We start from the raw sequence: 15,312 nt of genomic DNA, 5'->3' as shown, positions 1-15,312 counted from the left end.
CTGTCTTTTTCAGGGCACAGACCGTATAAGTCTGCCCAGCAGTATTTCCCGCCTCCCAACCACCAGTCCCGTCTCCCATCACCGGCTCTGGTACAGACCGTATAAGTCTGCCCTCCCCTATCCTCCCAACCACCAACCCTTCTTCCCCCCACCTGCTCCGCCACCCAATTTCAGCTAAGCTTCTGAGGATCCATTCCTGCTGCACAGGATTCCTTTATGCATATCCCACGCATGTTTGAATTCCGTTACCGTTTTCATCTCCACCACCTCCCGCGGGAGGGCATTCCAAGCATCCACCACCCTCTCCGTGAAAAAATACTTCCTGACATCTTTTTTGAGTCTGCCCCCCTTCAATCTCATTTCATGTCCTCTTGTTCTACCGCCTTCCCATCTCCGGATCCCATCTTCCCATCTCCCATCATCCATGTCCAGAATTCTCCTCTCTCCCTTGCCCTCCCCTCCATCCATCCATCCATGTCCAGGAACTCTCCGTTCTCCCCTGCCCTCTCCTCCATCTATCTCCAGATAATTTCCTCTCTCCCCTGTCCCCTCGATCTATGCCCAGCAATTCTCCTCTCTTCCCTGCCCTCCCCTCCATCCATGTCAGCAATTCTCTCCCCTGCTCTGCCCTCTCCCCTCCTGTCCAGTGATTTTTTCTCTCTCCCTGCCCTGCATCCATACATGGCCAACAATTCTCCTCTCCCCTGCCCTCCCCCCTACATGTGGCAGGCTGCAGCGTTTTTGCGAGGCAGCTCTGCCTCTCCCTCCTTCCTTCCTTGGTTCCCGCTCTGGCTCCCCGATCAGCAGCCCCCCCCCCCCGCGTGTTTTAACCTTTGACATCGCTGCCACGTCGGAGAGTAATCAATGAAGAACGTACAACAGACTCGCTTCCAGCTTCTCTCTTCACACAGTGTCCTGCCCTCGCGGGAACAGGAAATGCATCATCGCTGACGCTGAAGGCGGGACACTGTGTGAAGAGAGAAGCTGAAAACGAGTCTGTTGTGCGTTCTTCATTGATTGACATCGCGTAAAGGTTAAAACACGCGGGGGGGGGGGGGCTGCTGATCGGGGAGCCAGAGCGGGAACCAAGGAAGGAAGGAGGGAGAGCCCGAGCTGCCTCGCAAAAGCGCTACGCTTGTGAGGGCAGCAGGGAAGTCCACGATTGGGCTGGGGCGCCGGGGCGAGAGTAAGCACCGCGGCGGCGCCCTCCAGAGGTGGGCGCCCCCCTGCGGCGCTTACCTCGCTTACCGCATCGGCACGGCCCTGGATGGATGCTACCCAGCCACCCATTTATTGACCTGTTGCCAGTATTCCTCTCCTTGCAAAATTACTGGAAGCCTATGTCACAGAATTACTTTCAGATTTTCTGATTAAATATGATTAATACATCCCCTGCAGTTTGATTTTAGACCATTTCATTCAACTGAGGCCATCCTGTTAGCAAATATATCAGAAGTTAAATTACTATTTGCCCAGGTCAAAGCTGCAAAATTGTTGCAATTTGATCTTACTGTTACATGGTGGACCACAACATCATATTGTATAAGTTGAGTCTGCTAGGTATTACAGGCAGGGTTTTAGATTGCTTTAAGGAATTCTTGGCCCAAGGCAGTTAACTTGGCAGAGTTTAAAAAGGGGTTGGACGGTTTCCTAAAGGACAAGTCCATAGACCGCTACTAAATAGACTTGGAAAAAATCCACAATTTCGGGAATAGCTTGTATAAAATGTTTGTACGTTTGGGTAGCTTGCCAGGTGCCCTTGACCTGGATTGGCGCTGTCGGGGACAGGATGCTGGACTTGATGGACCTTTGGTCTTTTCCAAGTATGGCATTACTTATGTACTTATGTACTATGACACTATAAAGTCAGGATGGATAACAATGGAGTTCCACAGGGTTCTCCTCTCTCCCCGACCCTGTTTTAATGTTTATATGTCCCTCATTTGCCATGTTTTCTTTCTTTTCATGCCAAGTTTATTTTTCTTATGCTGATATGTTTTTACTACTTCCAGTTGAGAAGGATATTGGGTCTGTTTTACCTAATGTTACAGTATGTATTGAGAAAAATTGTCCCTAAGTATCGCACATGAGCTTCAAGCTCAATAAAGGAAAAAAATGAAACTGTTACGGTTAAATTGTTGTAGTACATTCTCTCTTCAAATCTTTTGGTGGGAAATGGTTTGACTTTTGAGCTAGACAGGGTGTCCAAAGTTTTAGGAGTATATTTGGATACTTCATTATTCTTGCTCCTCAGATTAATTCTGTGATTACACGTTTTTAAGCTTCAACAACTGAGAAATGTTCATGCTTTTTTTTATCTGAAAAACATTTTGCAGTTTTGGTTTGGTCATTAACTCTGTCTCATTTAGACTACTGTAATATATATATATATATATATATATATATATATATATATATATACTGATAAATATTATTTATTGTCATCTACTCCTTTGTCCAGACTACAAGTCCTACGAAATGCTGCTGCTGCTAATTTTTTTTAAAGATCTTATCATGCTACCCTACAGGGCTCATTTTCAAAAGAGAAAAACATCAAAAAGTGTCATAAAGCACCATCTGGATAGACTTCTTCGCAAAATCTCCAAATCAGTATTTTCGAAACCTGTTTTGCGGATGTCTATCTGTGCATTTTGAAGGCAGGATTAGGGCGTGCCTAACAGTTGGATGTTTTAAAGCCATAATGGAACAAACCCAAAATGACTAGGGTGAAATCTTCAACTTTTTGATCTAGACCTGTGTTTCTAATGAATAAGAAACAAAAAGGTGCCCTAAATGACTAGATGACCACTGGAGGGATTCAGGGATGACCCCCTCCCACCCCCAAAAAATGTGAATAAAAATAGTACTCACCAGCCTGTATAGCAGCCTCAGATGTTATAGCCATGTCCATTAGAGCAGCATGCAGGTTTCTAGACTAGTCTAGTGGTGGGTGTGGTGGACTATAGACAGGTGGACCCAGGTCCATACCTCCCCCTATCTGTTACACTTGTGGTGGAAACTGTGATCCCTTCCAAACTCCCCAAAACCCCACTGTACTCACATATAGGTGCCCCCCTTCACTCATAAGGGCTATTGCAGTGGTATATAGTTGGGGGGTAGTAGATTTTGGGTGGGCTTTGGAAGGCTCAGCAGTCAAGATAAGGGAGAAATGGTGAGATGTGCACCCAGAAGGATTTATATGAAGCCCACAGCAGTGTTCCCTAGGGTGTCCCACTGCTCTCCTGGGCTGTCAGGGGGACCAGTGTGCTAAAAATGCTGGCCCATCCTACATCCCGATGGCTTGACTTTGCGCACTTTTAGCTTGTGCTGTTTTTTTTTTTTTTTTTTCAAAAATGGCCTAAAAAGATAAATGCACAAAACCTTGTTCGAAATGGTATCTTCTAAAAAAAAAATAGACATTTTTCTATTTTCAAAAATGGGTATATATATTTCCCATCCAGATTTGGTACGTTTAGCGCAAAACGTCCAAAATCCAACTTAGATGCACTATTGAAAATGCCCCTCCACATCTTATGAAATTGTGTTGGCTTCCATTGTCTGCATGGATTTCTTTTAAACTTGCATGCCTGAATTATAAAATATTTGATGGCTCTTGTACAGAATATTTGGTAAATTTGTTTTCATTCTCTCGGTCCTCATCTTCTAGAGCAGGGACATTTCGTCTTCTCTATTTTCCAGCATTAGTGGGGTTAAATATAAGAAATCTCTAAATAATTATCTTTCCCTTATCAGGCAGTTAAATTGTGGTGTTCTTTTCTTGTTTCTCTTTGAAAGATTCCTTCATATTGGTCTTTAGGTAAACGTTTGAAGACCTATCTTTTCCAAAAAGCCTATAGTTAGTTCTGTTATTATGTTTTCAGTTTTCTTTATTTTTTAGAATACTGTAACCCACTTGGAACCTTTATTTGGGAGATGGTGGGCTATAAGACTCATATTACATTACATCACACAGTAGTTTTGGATTCATAGTTCCTGTTTCCACCCACTAAAATCAGTGTTCCAGGTCCCATGTTGAATCATTAGGGTGGCAGAAATTCAAGACAGGCCTAAAATCTGGTTCCTGGATGAGTAAAGTTCAATTTAAATGATGTGATGCAACCTTCCAGCTTAAACGGTAGTTGCTAATGTATATTATGGGAATAACACATGAATTTTGCCAAATGACATGGATTAAATGGTAAAATTGCTAGTTATTTGCTCATAATGCATATTCTGGTAGCACAATGCAAGCTACATAAAGAAATGCAAATCACCTCATTATTATGCATATTGAATAATGCAGCTTGTGCTGAATTTTGGCATGATCTTTCCTCCAATGCTCCTGGAGGCCCATCCCCTGATTTTCCCCCAAACAAATCCCCATCAAGATTCATGCCCTATAAGATATCCCCTTGAATAAAATCACCCACCCTTTCATTTTCCTGCCCCTCCCCAATACCTACTAGGATTTTCTCTATCTACTTGGGGGGGGGGGGGGCAGGAGTTATCCCTAGTCACTGCTGCTTTGTAGGATTCTAAATTCAAAATGACCTCTACTGACACCTAACGGTAGCTTTGTGGCACTACCACTGGGGTTCATGCCACCAAATAAGGGTTTGTCAATTTTACCACAGCTTACTAACTACTCTTCTCAGCTGAAAATTTAAAAATTCAACACATTTTTAGATTTTTAAAATGTAATCCATCTGAAAATTTCATGCAGTGACATGAGACATTCATACTTCAAGTCTGGCATATGTCTGGGGAAGTTAAATTATGAAAACTGGAGATCTTGAATAGTTTCTCTTTAATAAAGTACATTCCTGAGTCTATGCAGACAGTAGTTCATGAAATTCTATATACAGAGCTGAAAATATTGAAGTAATTATTGGTGTGCTCACAGAGCTGGTTTAAAATATGTATTCCCTTATCATGCCTGTGCAGGTCTATATTTAGTTGTTTGTCAAACTGCAGTACAGTTTCAAAACATGAATTTCCAACAGTAAGTATCACTGCAGGATATGAAATGCAGCAACGTGCCAAGAGAACCTGAAATGAGGTTTGCCTCATTGTTTATCTTCCTTGCTAGTGTAACCCAGGTCTCACCAGCAGTAGCTCACTCCCTGGGGTCAGGAATAGAACTTACCCCTTCTCGAGATCCAGGTCACAATGCCATTCTGCCTTGTTTTCCTCTCTCTCTCCACTTAAGTCTCCAACTCACATAGTCACTGCTTCCACTTTTCAAGCCTGGGAATGGATCAATGGTTCGGAGTAGATATCCTGGGTATTGGGAAATTCAAGTTGGCCTTTCCAGTGGCACTTTATCAGTCCAGTGAACAAGCATCCTCGCTTTCACACCAAAGGCCACACTGACTTTAATGAACCATCCACAAGAGTCAACTGAGCCATTAACAAATCCATCTAAGTGAACTTTTAGCTTGTCTCTGACCAATTCTCCAGTTCCTTTAAGATTGTGAATTACAATCTGTCTCTCTTCATTTCGTTTCACACTGTATTTCTCCTGTATTCACATATATACAGTTCTATCTGTCCTTTACCCATCCTAGGGGGAGGGGGGACTTATAATAATCCAAGGCTGCTCCTGATTCCCCTGATTACAATCCAACTCCTTCAGGCAAAGACCCTCTTGGCTGTCCTCCTTCCAGCGATGCACTTCTTGAGCTGCACCTTGGCTTTGAACAGGCTTCCCCTGCTCTGGTTCCTGCTCTTGGGCTGGGTTCCCCTTACCTACCCAAAGCTCCACACTCCTTCACTGTTGCCACGGTTAAGGGCAGCAACTACTCTTGAATTCAGCCGTAGTTTACTTCGCCACTCCAGGACCCCCCTCTCAACCAAGGGACCCAGCGAGGATGTAGGCAACCAAAGACCTTGGATTCCCCATTGTAATCCATTTTATTAACTAACTCCTACTCAATTATCAATAATTACTCAATAGCATTTTTCCTCTGCAAGTTATCCCAAAACCCACCTCCCGCTGGGCTGGCTCCTCACACCTCTCATAACAAACTCTCCCCCCCCCCCCCCCCCAGTGACTCTGGAGAGTTCCACATACCTAACTTTAGTAATCTCCGTTATAATGGGGGATTATACTAGGACTACACCTGGAATGCCCTCCCGTGGGAGGTGGTGGAGATGAATACAGTAACGGAATTCAAAGCACATGGATAAACACAAAAGAATCCTGTATAGAAGACATTGAACTAAACAAGATTGGTGGTGATTAGATGGCAACACCAGTAATTGGGAAGCAAAGACAGTTCTGGACAGACTTCTACAGTCTGTGCCCTGATCTGCCTGGACAGATAGGCCACTGCCAGACAGATTTCTACGGTCTCTGTCCTGATCGTCATTGGACAGATTTAGATGGGCTGGAGTGGGGCTTCAATGACAACTTCAGAAGTTGGAGAGCAAGCCCAGTGCTGGGCAGACTTCTATGGTCTGTGCCCTGAAAATAGTAAGGACAAATCACTGACCTACACCCCTGACATGCTTTCTGCTTGTGTTTGGTTATTCCTTCAACATTCTGATCTCAACTTGAATTCACTAGGTATTCAGCTTTCTTTTTAGCCCCATCCTTGTGGAATTCGCGTCCTCTCTTCCTTCTCACTGGAACACCTTATAAGAAATCAAAACAAGAGCAACATTTTTTTTTCTTCTTCAAGGTGGTTTCTGGATGATTTAGATACACTGGTGCAGCAACAGAAGGAAGCTGTTCTTGCTTTATTAATTGTTTCCTGTCCTAAGTGTTTTAATTGATTTAACATCCTTATTTAAGTGGCCTGTCTTAAGGATTATTAGTTGTATGTCTTGATTGTGTCCCCTGTCTGTATGCAGTTTTAAATTTGGAGTTTTTAACTGTAAATTGACAGAGGCAAAGCCTGACCCCAAAAAAACAAATCGATATCAGCAGAAATCATTAATCTTCTGGTTTTCCAAAAACATTCATTAGCCAAAGCTACATCAGAGGAACAAAATGGCTCTTAAAAACACCAAAGTCGAGGAAAAGAGTAAAATGAACAGAGTTACCTCAGTGCTGTATTGTTAGTGTGTCACTGCCAAAAGTTTATTACTGAATATGTAATTACATTAGTTATGAAACATTAGCATTAGTATAATATAAAAATTCATCTGAGTTAAACTTCCATAAATTCTAAATTCAAATGGCAAGATTTAGTGATATTTTCCAAATTAATGCTACATAAAGTTGTTGAAAATAATTGTTTGCCTTGAACTTGACCCGTCTCATGCAAGATAAATTTTAGTTTCATTAAGAGAGAGCTTATTTGCAAATAATAAATTAGACCTTTAATTTGTAACCTGAAATGAAGACCAACGCACTGCATTATTTAAGTAAATATACTGTAGATGTACTTTCGAAGTGATCATTGGGAATAGTAGAAGAAAAATGAAAAGTTTATTTAATAAAGATCCCTAAAGGTCACAGAGCTCAATTTCCATAAGAAATTAAAATTAAGAAATAGAGATGATGTTTTTCAGTCAGATACCACATACTAAATACAGAGTTCATAAAACAGTTTTGAGCAATAAAGTCACTGTGCTTGGTGGACTACAATCAAACTTCATTGAAAAGTATACGAAGCAAGCTTCTCTAATAAGTACCAACAGTATAAAAGTTAAAATACAATATTTAAGATTTCACTCAAATATAGAGGTCAATTACCCATCATTTACTTCTCACAAGATAATTAACACATTTAGAGCACACCTGCATGCTGACTGAATGAAAAACATCCATGCCCCACGTTTCCCTGATGCATTAAGAAAAGGGGCCACAGAACAGTACAAGATAAGATTCCAGGGATACTGAGCACACTACAGGGACCTTCAATTTTCACGAATGTACTGTTGCTCATAGTGGCCAGCAACAGATGGGTCACTGAGGCTCTGATGACTACTGACAAGGGACTCGAGAAGGACAGAAAGACTTGCTAGCCCAGTTTTACAGGGAAGTGGATTTTGGTGGAAACAGCTGTGTTTCTCAACTTTAAGCACCATATTAGACCACTGACAATGTGGAGTCAAATTTATAAAAAAATGGAAAGATGTGAGAGCTCAGGTATCCTGTACACAAGGGGTTCTTAACTTTTGTTCCTGTACCTCTTTAAGGGGCCCTTTTACTAAGCCGTGTAAGCGACTACGCATGCCCAACGTATGCCAAAATGGAGTTACCGCCCGGCTACCATGTGCCTTTTGCGGTAATTTCATTTTTGGCGCGCATCTGATCCGCGCGCCCAAAAATTATTTTTTTTTTTGGACATGCGTATTCGGCGTGCACCAAGTGGCCTTTGATGCGTGAAGGTCATTACCACCTGGTTACCATGTGAGACTTTACCGCTAGGTTAATGGCTGGCGGTAAGGTCTCAGACCCAAAATGGACACGCGCCAATTTTGATTTTCCTACATCACCACACACATGTGGAATGCATTACCAAAAACCTTAAAAACGATGTACGACCACCTAAACTTCCGAAAAGCTCTTAAACACTAACCTGTTTAAAAAGGCATACCCTACCGATCCAACTTAAATGCCTGATCTCGGCAACACAACAAACCAAAGTACGTAATGAACCTGATACAACTCTATCGCTGTACGATTCCCTAATGAGCCACACGAACTTTATCTTACCACAACATCACATTGTATTTGTTCACACCGGAGTCAGCAAACGCCTCTCCGGTGCTATGTAAGCCACATTGAGCCTGCAAATAGGTGGGGAAATGTAGGATACAAATGTAACAAATTAATAATAAATACAAACTCTGTCCTGCTCTCCAGGGAATGTAGCTACTGAAAAAGGCCCTAGGGATAAGCATCACTTTACATGTACCTGCTTAATTAAGCTATTTGGTGTGTCAATTAAGTACAGCATTATAGAAGCAACTGTACCAGGGTGAGGATAGTAGCAAACAAATTAACAGAATAGTTAGAATAGATTATATGGACACAAATGTCAGAAAACGCCTCTTAGGTATTTGTTTTCTTTTTCTGCCTAATCGAGGCTTGTGTGATTCCTCTTGGATCTATTTTGGATTGGTATACTGAAGTTTGATTTTGTAACAAACCTATTTTTAAACTCTTTTCCTTGAGATGTTATTCTTCCTGGGGGGGGGGGGGGGGGGGGCTCCGTTCAGTGGTTTGTTTACTTTTGAGGTCTTATATCTGTTTTTTTCGGGTGGCTTTTGGCCATAGATGCAGAGAAAGCTTTTGACTAGGATAGTTGGCCCTTCCTTTGGAACACTTTACAAAACGTTGGTGTCACAAAACACCTAGCCACCTGCCTTGAGCAGAAGGTGGAGCTGGGGGCGGGGGCATGCTGCGCCTAACTTGCTATTGTATTATTGGGCGGTCAATTGCTCAAATGGAATATTAGCACATATAAAGCAGCAATACTTCTGGAACAAGCTTTTTTCCTGGATTTTCCCCTGCATCATTTGCTGTGGGTCTCTAATGGGAGTCAACTTATTAACACTCCTGTGACTAATCCCTTTATGAAGCACCTCTTGGATATCAGGCGGAAGGTGCATAGGCGGTATGGTGGAGGGGTTAGGATTTCTTCCCTAGCTCCTCTGTAGTATGAGCCAATATTTGCGATGGGGCAGAGGAATTGCACGTTTTCTGGGTGGGAGCGGGTGGGATTAGTGTGCTTTCGACAACTGTTGGACTTGGGAGAAATTGTCCAGTTTCCGGATCTTCATGAATCAAACCATTTGCCATCCTGTGACCTTTTTGCTTATTTGCATGTTAAGCATTTTATGATCTCTCAGAACTGGTTGTGAGTAGATCCTGAGGATATGGAACATCTGAAAAATTGGGCACTGAGTAAATTGAAGGGACCTATTTCGATCTTCTATAGGTTTTTGATTGGGAAAAGTTTTAAAAAATATAAATTTATGTTGGATTGGGAGCGAGATCTGGGTGTGGAACTTGAATTGAGCACTTGGAAAAGGGTATTTAATGAAGTCAAAAAAGCTTCTATTTGTGTTTTGTTTAAAGAAAGCGCATATAAAGTTGATACAAGATGGTATTATACCATGAAGAGGCTATTTCAGATGTACCTCTCCACAGCTTCTGATCTTTGCTAGAATTGTGGGTCTGCTCACAGGGCTTTTTTAAACATTTAGTGGACTTGTTCTGGTGTGTCTGATTTTTGGACTGAGGTCACCAGCTTGATTTCTCAGGCGCTGGGAACTGTGTTTCCTTATGGACCCTACTTGTCCACTCGACCCTACTTGTCCCTCTAATTACCGACCCATCTCCCTCCTTCCTTTTCTCTCCAAATTACTTGAGCGTCCTGTTCACCGCCGCTGCCTTGATTTTCTCTCCTCACGTGCTATTCTTGACCCACTACAATCTGGTTTTCGCCCTCTCCACTCAACCGAAACTGCGCTTACTAAAGTCTCCAATGACCTATTACTGGTTAAATCCAGAGGTCAATATTCCATCCTCATTCTTCTTGATCTTTCTGCTGCTTTTGACACTGTTGATCACAGCATACTTCTCAATACCCTGTCCTCACTTGGATTCCAGGGCTCTGTCCTTTCCTGGTTCTCTTCCTACCTCTCCCTCCGCACCTTTAGTGTTCACTCTGGTGGATCCTCTTCTACTTCTATCCCTCTGCCTGTCGGCGTACCTCAGGGTTCTGTTCTTGGTCCCCTCCTCTTTTCTATCTACACTTCTTCCCTTGGTTCATTAATCTCATCCCATGGCTTTTCCTACCATCTCTATGCTGATGACTCCCAAATCTACCTTTCTACCCCTGATATCTCACCTTGCATCCAAACCAAAGTTTCAGCGTGCTTGTCTGACATTGCTGTCTGGATGTCTCAACGCCACCTGAAATTAAATATGACCAAAACCGAGCTTCTCATTTTCCCCCCAAACCCACCTCCTCGCTCCCCCTGTTTTCTATTTCTGTTGATGGCTCTCTCATTCTCCCTGTCTCCTCAGCTCGAAACCTTGGGGTCATCTTTGACTCTTCTCTCTCCTTCTCTGCTCATATCCAGCAGATTGCCAAGACCTGTCGTTTCTTTCTTTACAACATCTGTAAAATCCACCCCTTTCTTTCCGAGCACTCTACCAAAACCCTCATCCACACCCTTGTCACCTCTCGTTTAGACTACTGCAATCTGCTTCTTGCTGGCCTCCCACTTAGTCACCTCTCCCCCCTCTAGTCGGTTCAAAACTCTGCTGCCCATCTCGTCTTCCGCCAGGGTCGCTTTACTCATACTACCCCTCTCCTCAAGACCCTTCACTGGCTCCCTATCCGTTTTCACATCCTGTTCAAACTTCTTCTACTAACCTATAAATGTATTCACTCTGCTGCTCCCCAGTATCTCTCCACACTCGTCCTTCCCTACACCCCTTCCCGTGCACTCCGCTCCATGGATAAATCCTTCTTATCTGTTCCCTTCTCCACTACTGCCAACTCCAGACTTCGCGCCTTCTGTCTTGCTGCACCCTACGCCTGGAATAAACTTTCTGAGCCCCTACGTCTTGCCCCATCCTTGGCCACCTTTAAATCTAGACTGAAAGCCCACCTCTTTAACATTGCTTTTGACTCATAACCACTTGTAACCACTCGCCTCCACCCACCCTCCTCTCTTCCTTCCCGTTCACATTAACTGATTTGATTTGCTTACTTTATTTATTTTTTGTCTATTAGATTGTAAGCTCTTTGAGCAGGGACTGTCTTTCTTCTATGTTTGTGCAGCGCTGCGTACGCCTTGTGGCGCTATAGAAATGCTAAATAGTAGTAGTAGTAGGAGCCAAGCTTTGCTTACTAGGCTTGGATAATTGGCGAGGACGGCGGTGGCAGACACTCATCAAATGTATTTGTCTTGTAGCAGCTAAGTGGGATATTGCAGCTGAATGCAAACAATCTAGCGGTCCTACTTCAGTGACTTGAGCCACACCTATTTGTGCGGCCAGAGACGTGGAGCAATCAATAGATCGTTGCCACTGTGGATTCTATTCTGACCAGGAGGAATGGACTCAGCTGTTTTTTATGCTTTTCACCCTTTAAGTTCTTGTTGGGGAGGTGAAGTATCTCGAGGGTTGGGGTGAGAGGGAGGGGAGGGGACTTTTATTCTATTTTTGAATGGTGGGGGCCCGCTGAAGAATCCTGGATGGGTGTCTTCTTGGGTTGAGCATTCAGCTTTTTTTTAGGGGGGTGGGGAGAGAGGGAATGGGTGGTGTTTTGTTTATACAGTATTAATGGATAATGTCGGTTTGCTTGTTGATCTCTTTTATAAATTAAGATGCTTAATAAAGATTGAAAAATTTTAAAAATGCAAATAAAATAAGCTGCATGGCTAGGATTTCAGTATCTATAGCTATGTTCACATGGGGAAGGTTAGTCCCAGCCACTGTGCAACAGTTACACAGTATTGAATACATTAAGAAATCATTGGTATTTTTTATGTATAGTATAGGAAACTGGACATTACTGAAACTCAGGGTAGGAGTACAGATCCCAATTCTGTGGACTCTCGCAAAAGCATTGTCACCACAGTAGATGTGCTTAATTGAAGGGACTTAGGACCCCAGGAGGCATATTTTCAAAGCATTTAGCCTTCCAAAGTTCCATAGGTTTATATGGAACTTTGGAAGGCTAAGTGCTTTGAAAATATGCATGCAGGTATTATACATGGAAACGTCTAGAACAAATCCCAAGTGAGCATGATATCTAGAGTAGTAAAAGAAAACTGCTGAGCCCATTAAAGTACAAACTATTCATGAAAATGCATTGCTTACTTTTGCAGCTCCTATTTGCTCTTTGCGAAACTTCTCAAGTGGTGCTATTAGAACATCATTCGCATTCTGTATCTGAAAAAGAAAACAGAATATCGTGAAATGGGTGCATTTTTTTTTTTTTTGCTTTGCGTACACATCTATAAAACAAAAGCATACCACTGAATTTTGTTTGATTACTAAGAACCACTGGTAAGCTGCGATGCATTTTCAGTTTGGATCTGTATTTCTACACCAAGGGTGGTCAAATCTTGGTCCTTGAGGGCCGCAACCCAGTCATGTTTTCAGGATTTCCCCTATGAATATGCATGAGATCTATTTGCATGCATTGCCTCCATTGTATGCAAATAGATCTCATGCATATTCATTGGGGAAATCCTGGAAACCTGACCGGATTGTAGCCCTCGAGGACTGAGGTTGCCCACTCCTGTTCCACACTGCCATTTATCAAAAAGAAAAGATTAAATTAAAGCTTTTATTTAAGGTATAAACCTAAGCACCCAGGGTCCTCTCTCTGTATTCTAAGTCAATATTTTTTCTTTATTTCATTCATATGTTCTTTATATCCTAATGTTAACTGAAAAATATCAACCCATATTAGGCCAAATTTAAAGAATTTATACTTAAATGAAGATGATAAAGCTGCTCATGTCAAATACCCAAGTGAAGACAATGATGCACAGTTTAAGAGAACAGCAATGAGCATCTGTACTTTTAATCCCATTAGTTCAAATAATGGAGGAGATAATTTTAGAGCAAAGGTATCAGGCTACCAGAAAATCTACAAATATAAAGATCTTGTACATCAAGAACTGGAAATGTAGTACCAGTCTGGTACAAAAAGTGTACACCTAACCAAAATACTAGAGCAAAGCAATTTTACATTTGACTTCTGATATTCAGTATTCTGTAATTTTTTTTAAACTTTTTTTAATTAAGACAACCACCAGGTTCATCATAGCAAATTCATTACTTTCCAATTCTCACATTACAATTTATTCAGAAATTTATTAACCTAAGACTTGCTAATCAACAAATCACTGTAATGCTGAATCTCAAGATAATTAAGCATTACAGTATGCCCAGCATGGTTCCAATATCTTAATATAGGTGTGTGTTTTTTTATATGTCAATGCATGTTTGAGCCTTTGCTACCTTAGCAATGACATTAACACAATGTTTCCATGTTTCAATCTATGGCTTAGTTTTCCAAAACTGAGCAACAGGTCAACAATGCCACATTTATCAACTGAATAGTTTAACAGTTCCCTTAGAGAAGGCACTGCCATTACATATTCTCAAACAGGCACAACTGTAAGGAAAAAGCAACCAGAATTTTAAAGATATTTTCTATCTTTGCCCCCCCCCCCCCCATCCTTTCCCACAACCGGGAAACCACACAACAGTGCTACCACATATTAATGTGTGTACTCCATGCCCCACAGTTCCACTGACACAGACGATGAAAAGGATTAGACCTACTGAAAAATATTAGACGTCAATGTAATACAATGCAGAAACCTAATGAGCATCTCAACATAGCTGCAGAAAACTGACACCTTATGGGCCTTGTACATATCCCGTTGAAGTTCACTTTGAGCTTTAATTGTAAATCTTCATTCCATTTTAGCATGATGAGTGCCACTGATGTGGTGCATACACTGTCCAACAAATCACCGTACAAGAGTGATCGATTTTAGGTACTGTGACTTGGTGACAAAGCAAATCTTTGAGCTTTGTCGGGGGTTCTAATCTGACATTCCCTTCCAACTCTTCAAATGACTTTCACCCTCCTCGTATAGTGGCTAGGGCTCTTCAGCTAGGAGAAAAGACGGCTGAGGGAAGATATGATAGAGGTCCATGAAATAAGGAGCGGAGCGGAACGGGTAAACGTGAATCACTTGTTAACTTTTTCCAAAAATATTAGAACTAGGGGGCAAGCAATGAAGCTACAAAGTAGTAAATTTAAAACAAATTGGAGAAATTATTTCTTCACTCAACATGTTATTAAACTCTGGAATTCATTGCCAGAGAATGCAGTAAAAGCAATTAGCTTAATGTGGTTTTAAAAAGGTTTGGATAGCACCCTAAAAAAAAAAAAAAAGAAGCCCATAAGCCATTATTAAAATGGACTTGGGGAAAATCCACTGCTTTCTTCTAGGATAAGTAGAATAAAATGTATTGTACTGTTTTGGGATCTTGGCAGGTACTTGTAACCTGGATTGGCCACTGTTGGAAACAGGATGCTAGGCTTGATACACCTTCGGTCTGCCCAGTATAGCAATATTTATGTTCTTATACAGCCCAAACTCTTTGGCCACTAGTTATATATAAAGGCCAAAAAAAGGTACAGGCTAATATGCAAGTATTATTGACCAGCAGAGTTAAGGGTATATTCTCCTTGGGATCAGAGCTTTTTTTGAGGGGGTACCTGGGGGTACTGAGTACCAGCACCTTTTCCATTGCTAAAATTGACCCATGGACCCCCAGGCTCTACACATCAATTCTGCCTTGTCATA

At 41.9% G+C, this 15,312-nt stretch overlaps 1 protein-coding gene across 1 annotated transcript in view; it reads right to left on the bottom strand.

Annotated features, from left to right (window-relative positions):
- Positions 1-15,312, bottom strand: part of ARHGAP42 (Rho GTPase activating protein 42) — a 425,019-nt gene that overhangs the window by 164,498 nt on the left and 245,209 nt on the right. Inside the window, exon 4 of the mRNA XM_030200225.1 lies at positions 12,797-12,868. Coding sequence (XP_030056085.1) covers positions 12,797-12,868 — 72 coding nt within the window. The remainder of the gene's footprint in view (positions 1-12,796; positions 12,869-15,312) is intronic.

This window comes from Microcaecilia unicolor, chromosome 4, assembly GCF_901765095.1.
Source record: "Microcaecilia unicolor chromosome 4, aMicUni1.1, whole genome shotgun sequence".
NCBI classification, from domain to species: domain Eukaryota; kingdom Metazoa; phylum Chordata; class Amphibia; order Gymnophiona; family Siphonopidae; genus Microcaecilia; species Microcaecilia unicolor.
Note: the sequence above shows the minus strand (reverse complement) of the source record. Positions and strands in the feature narration are given on the sequence as shown.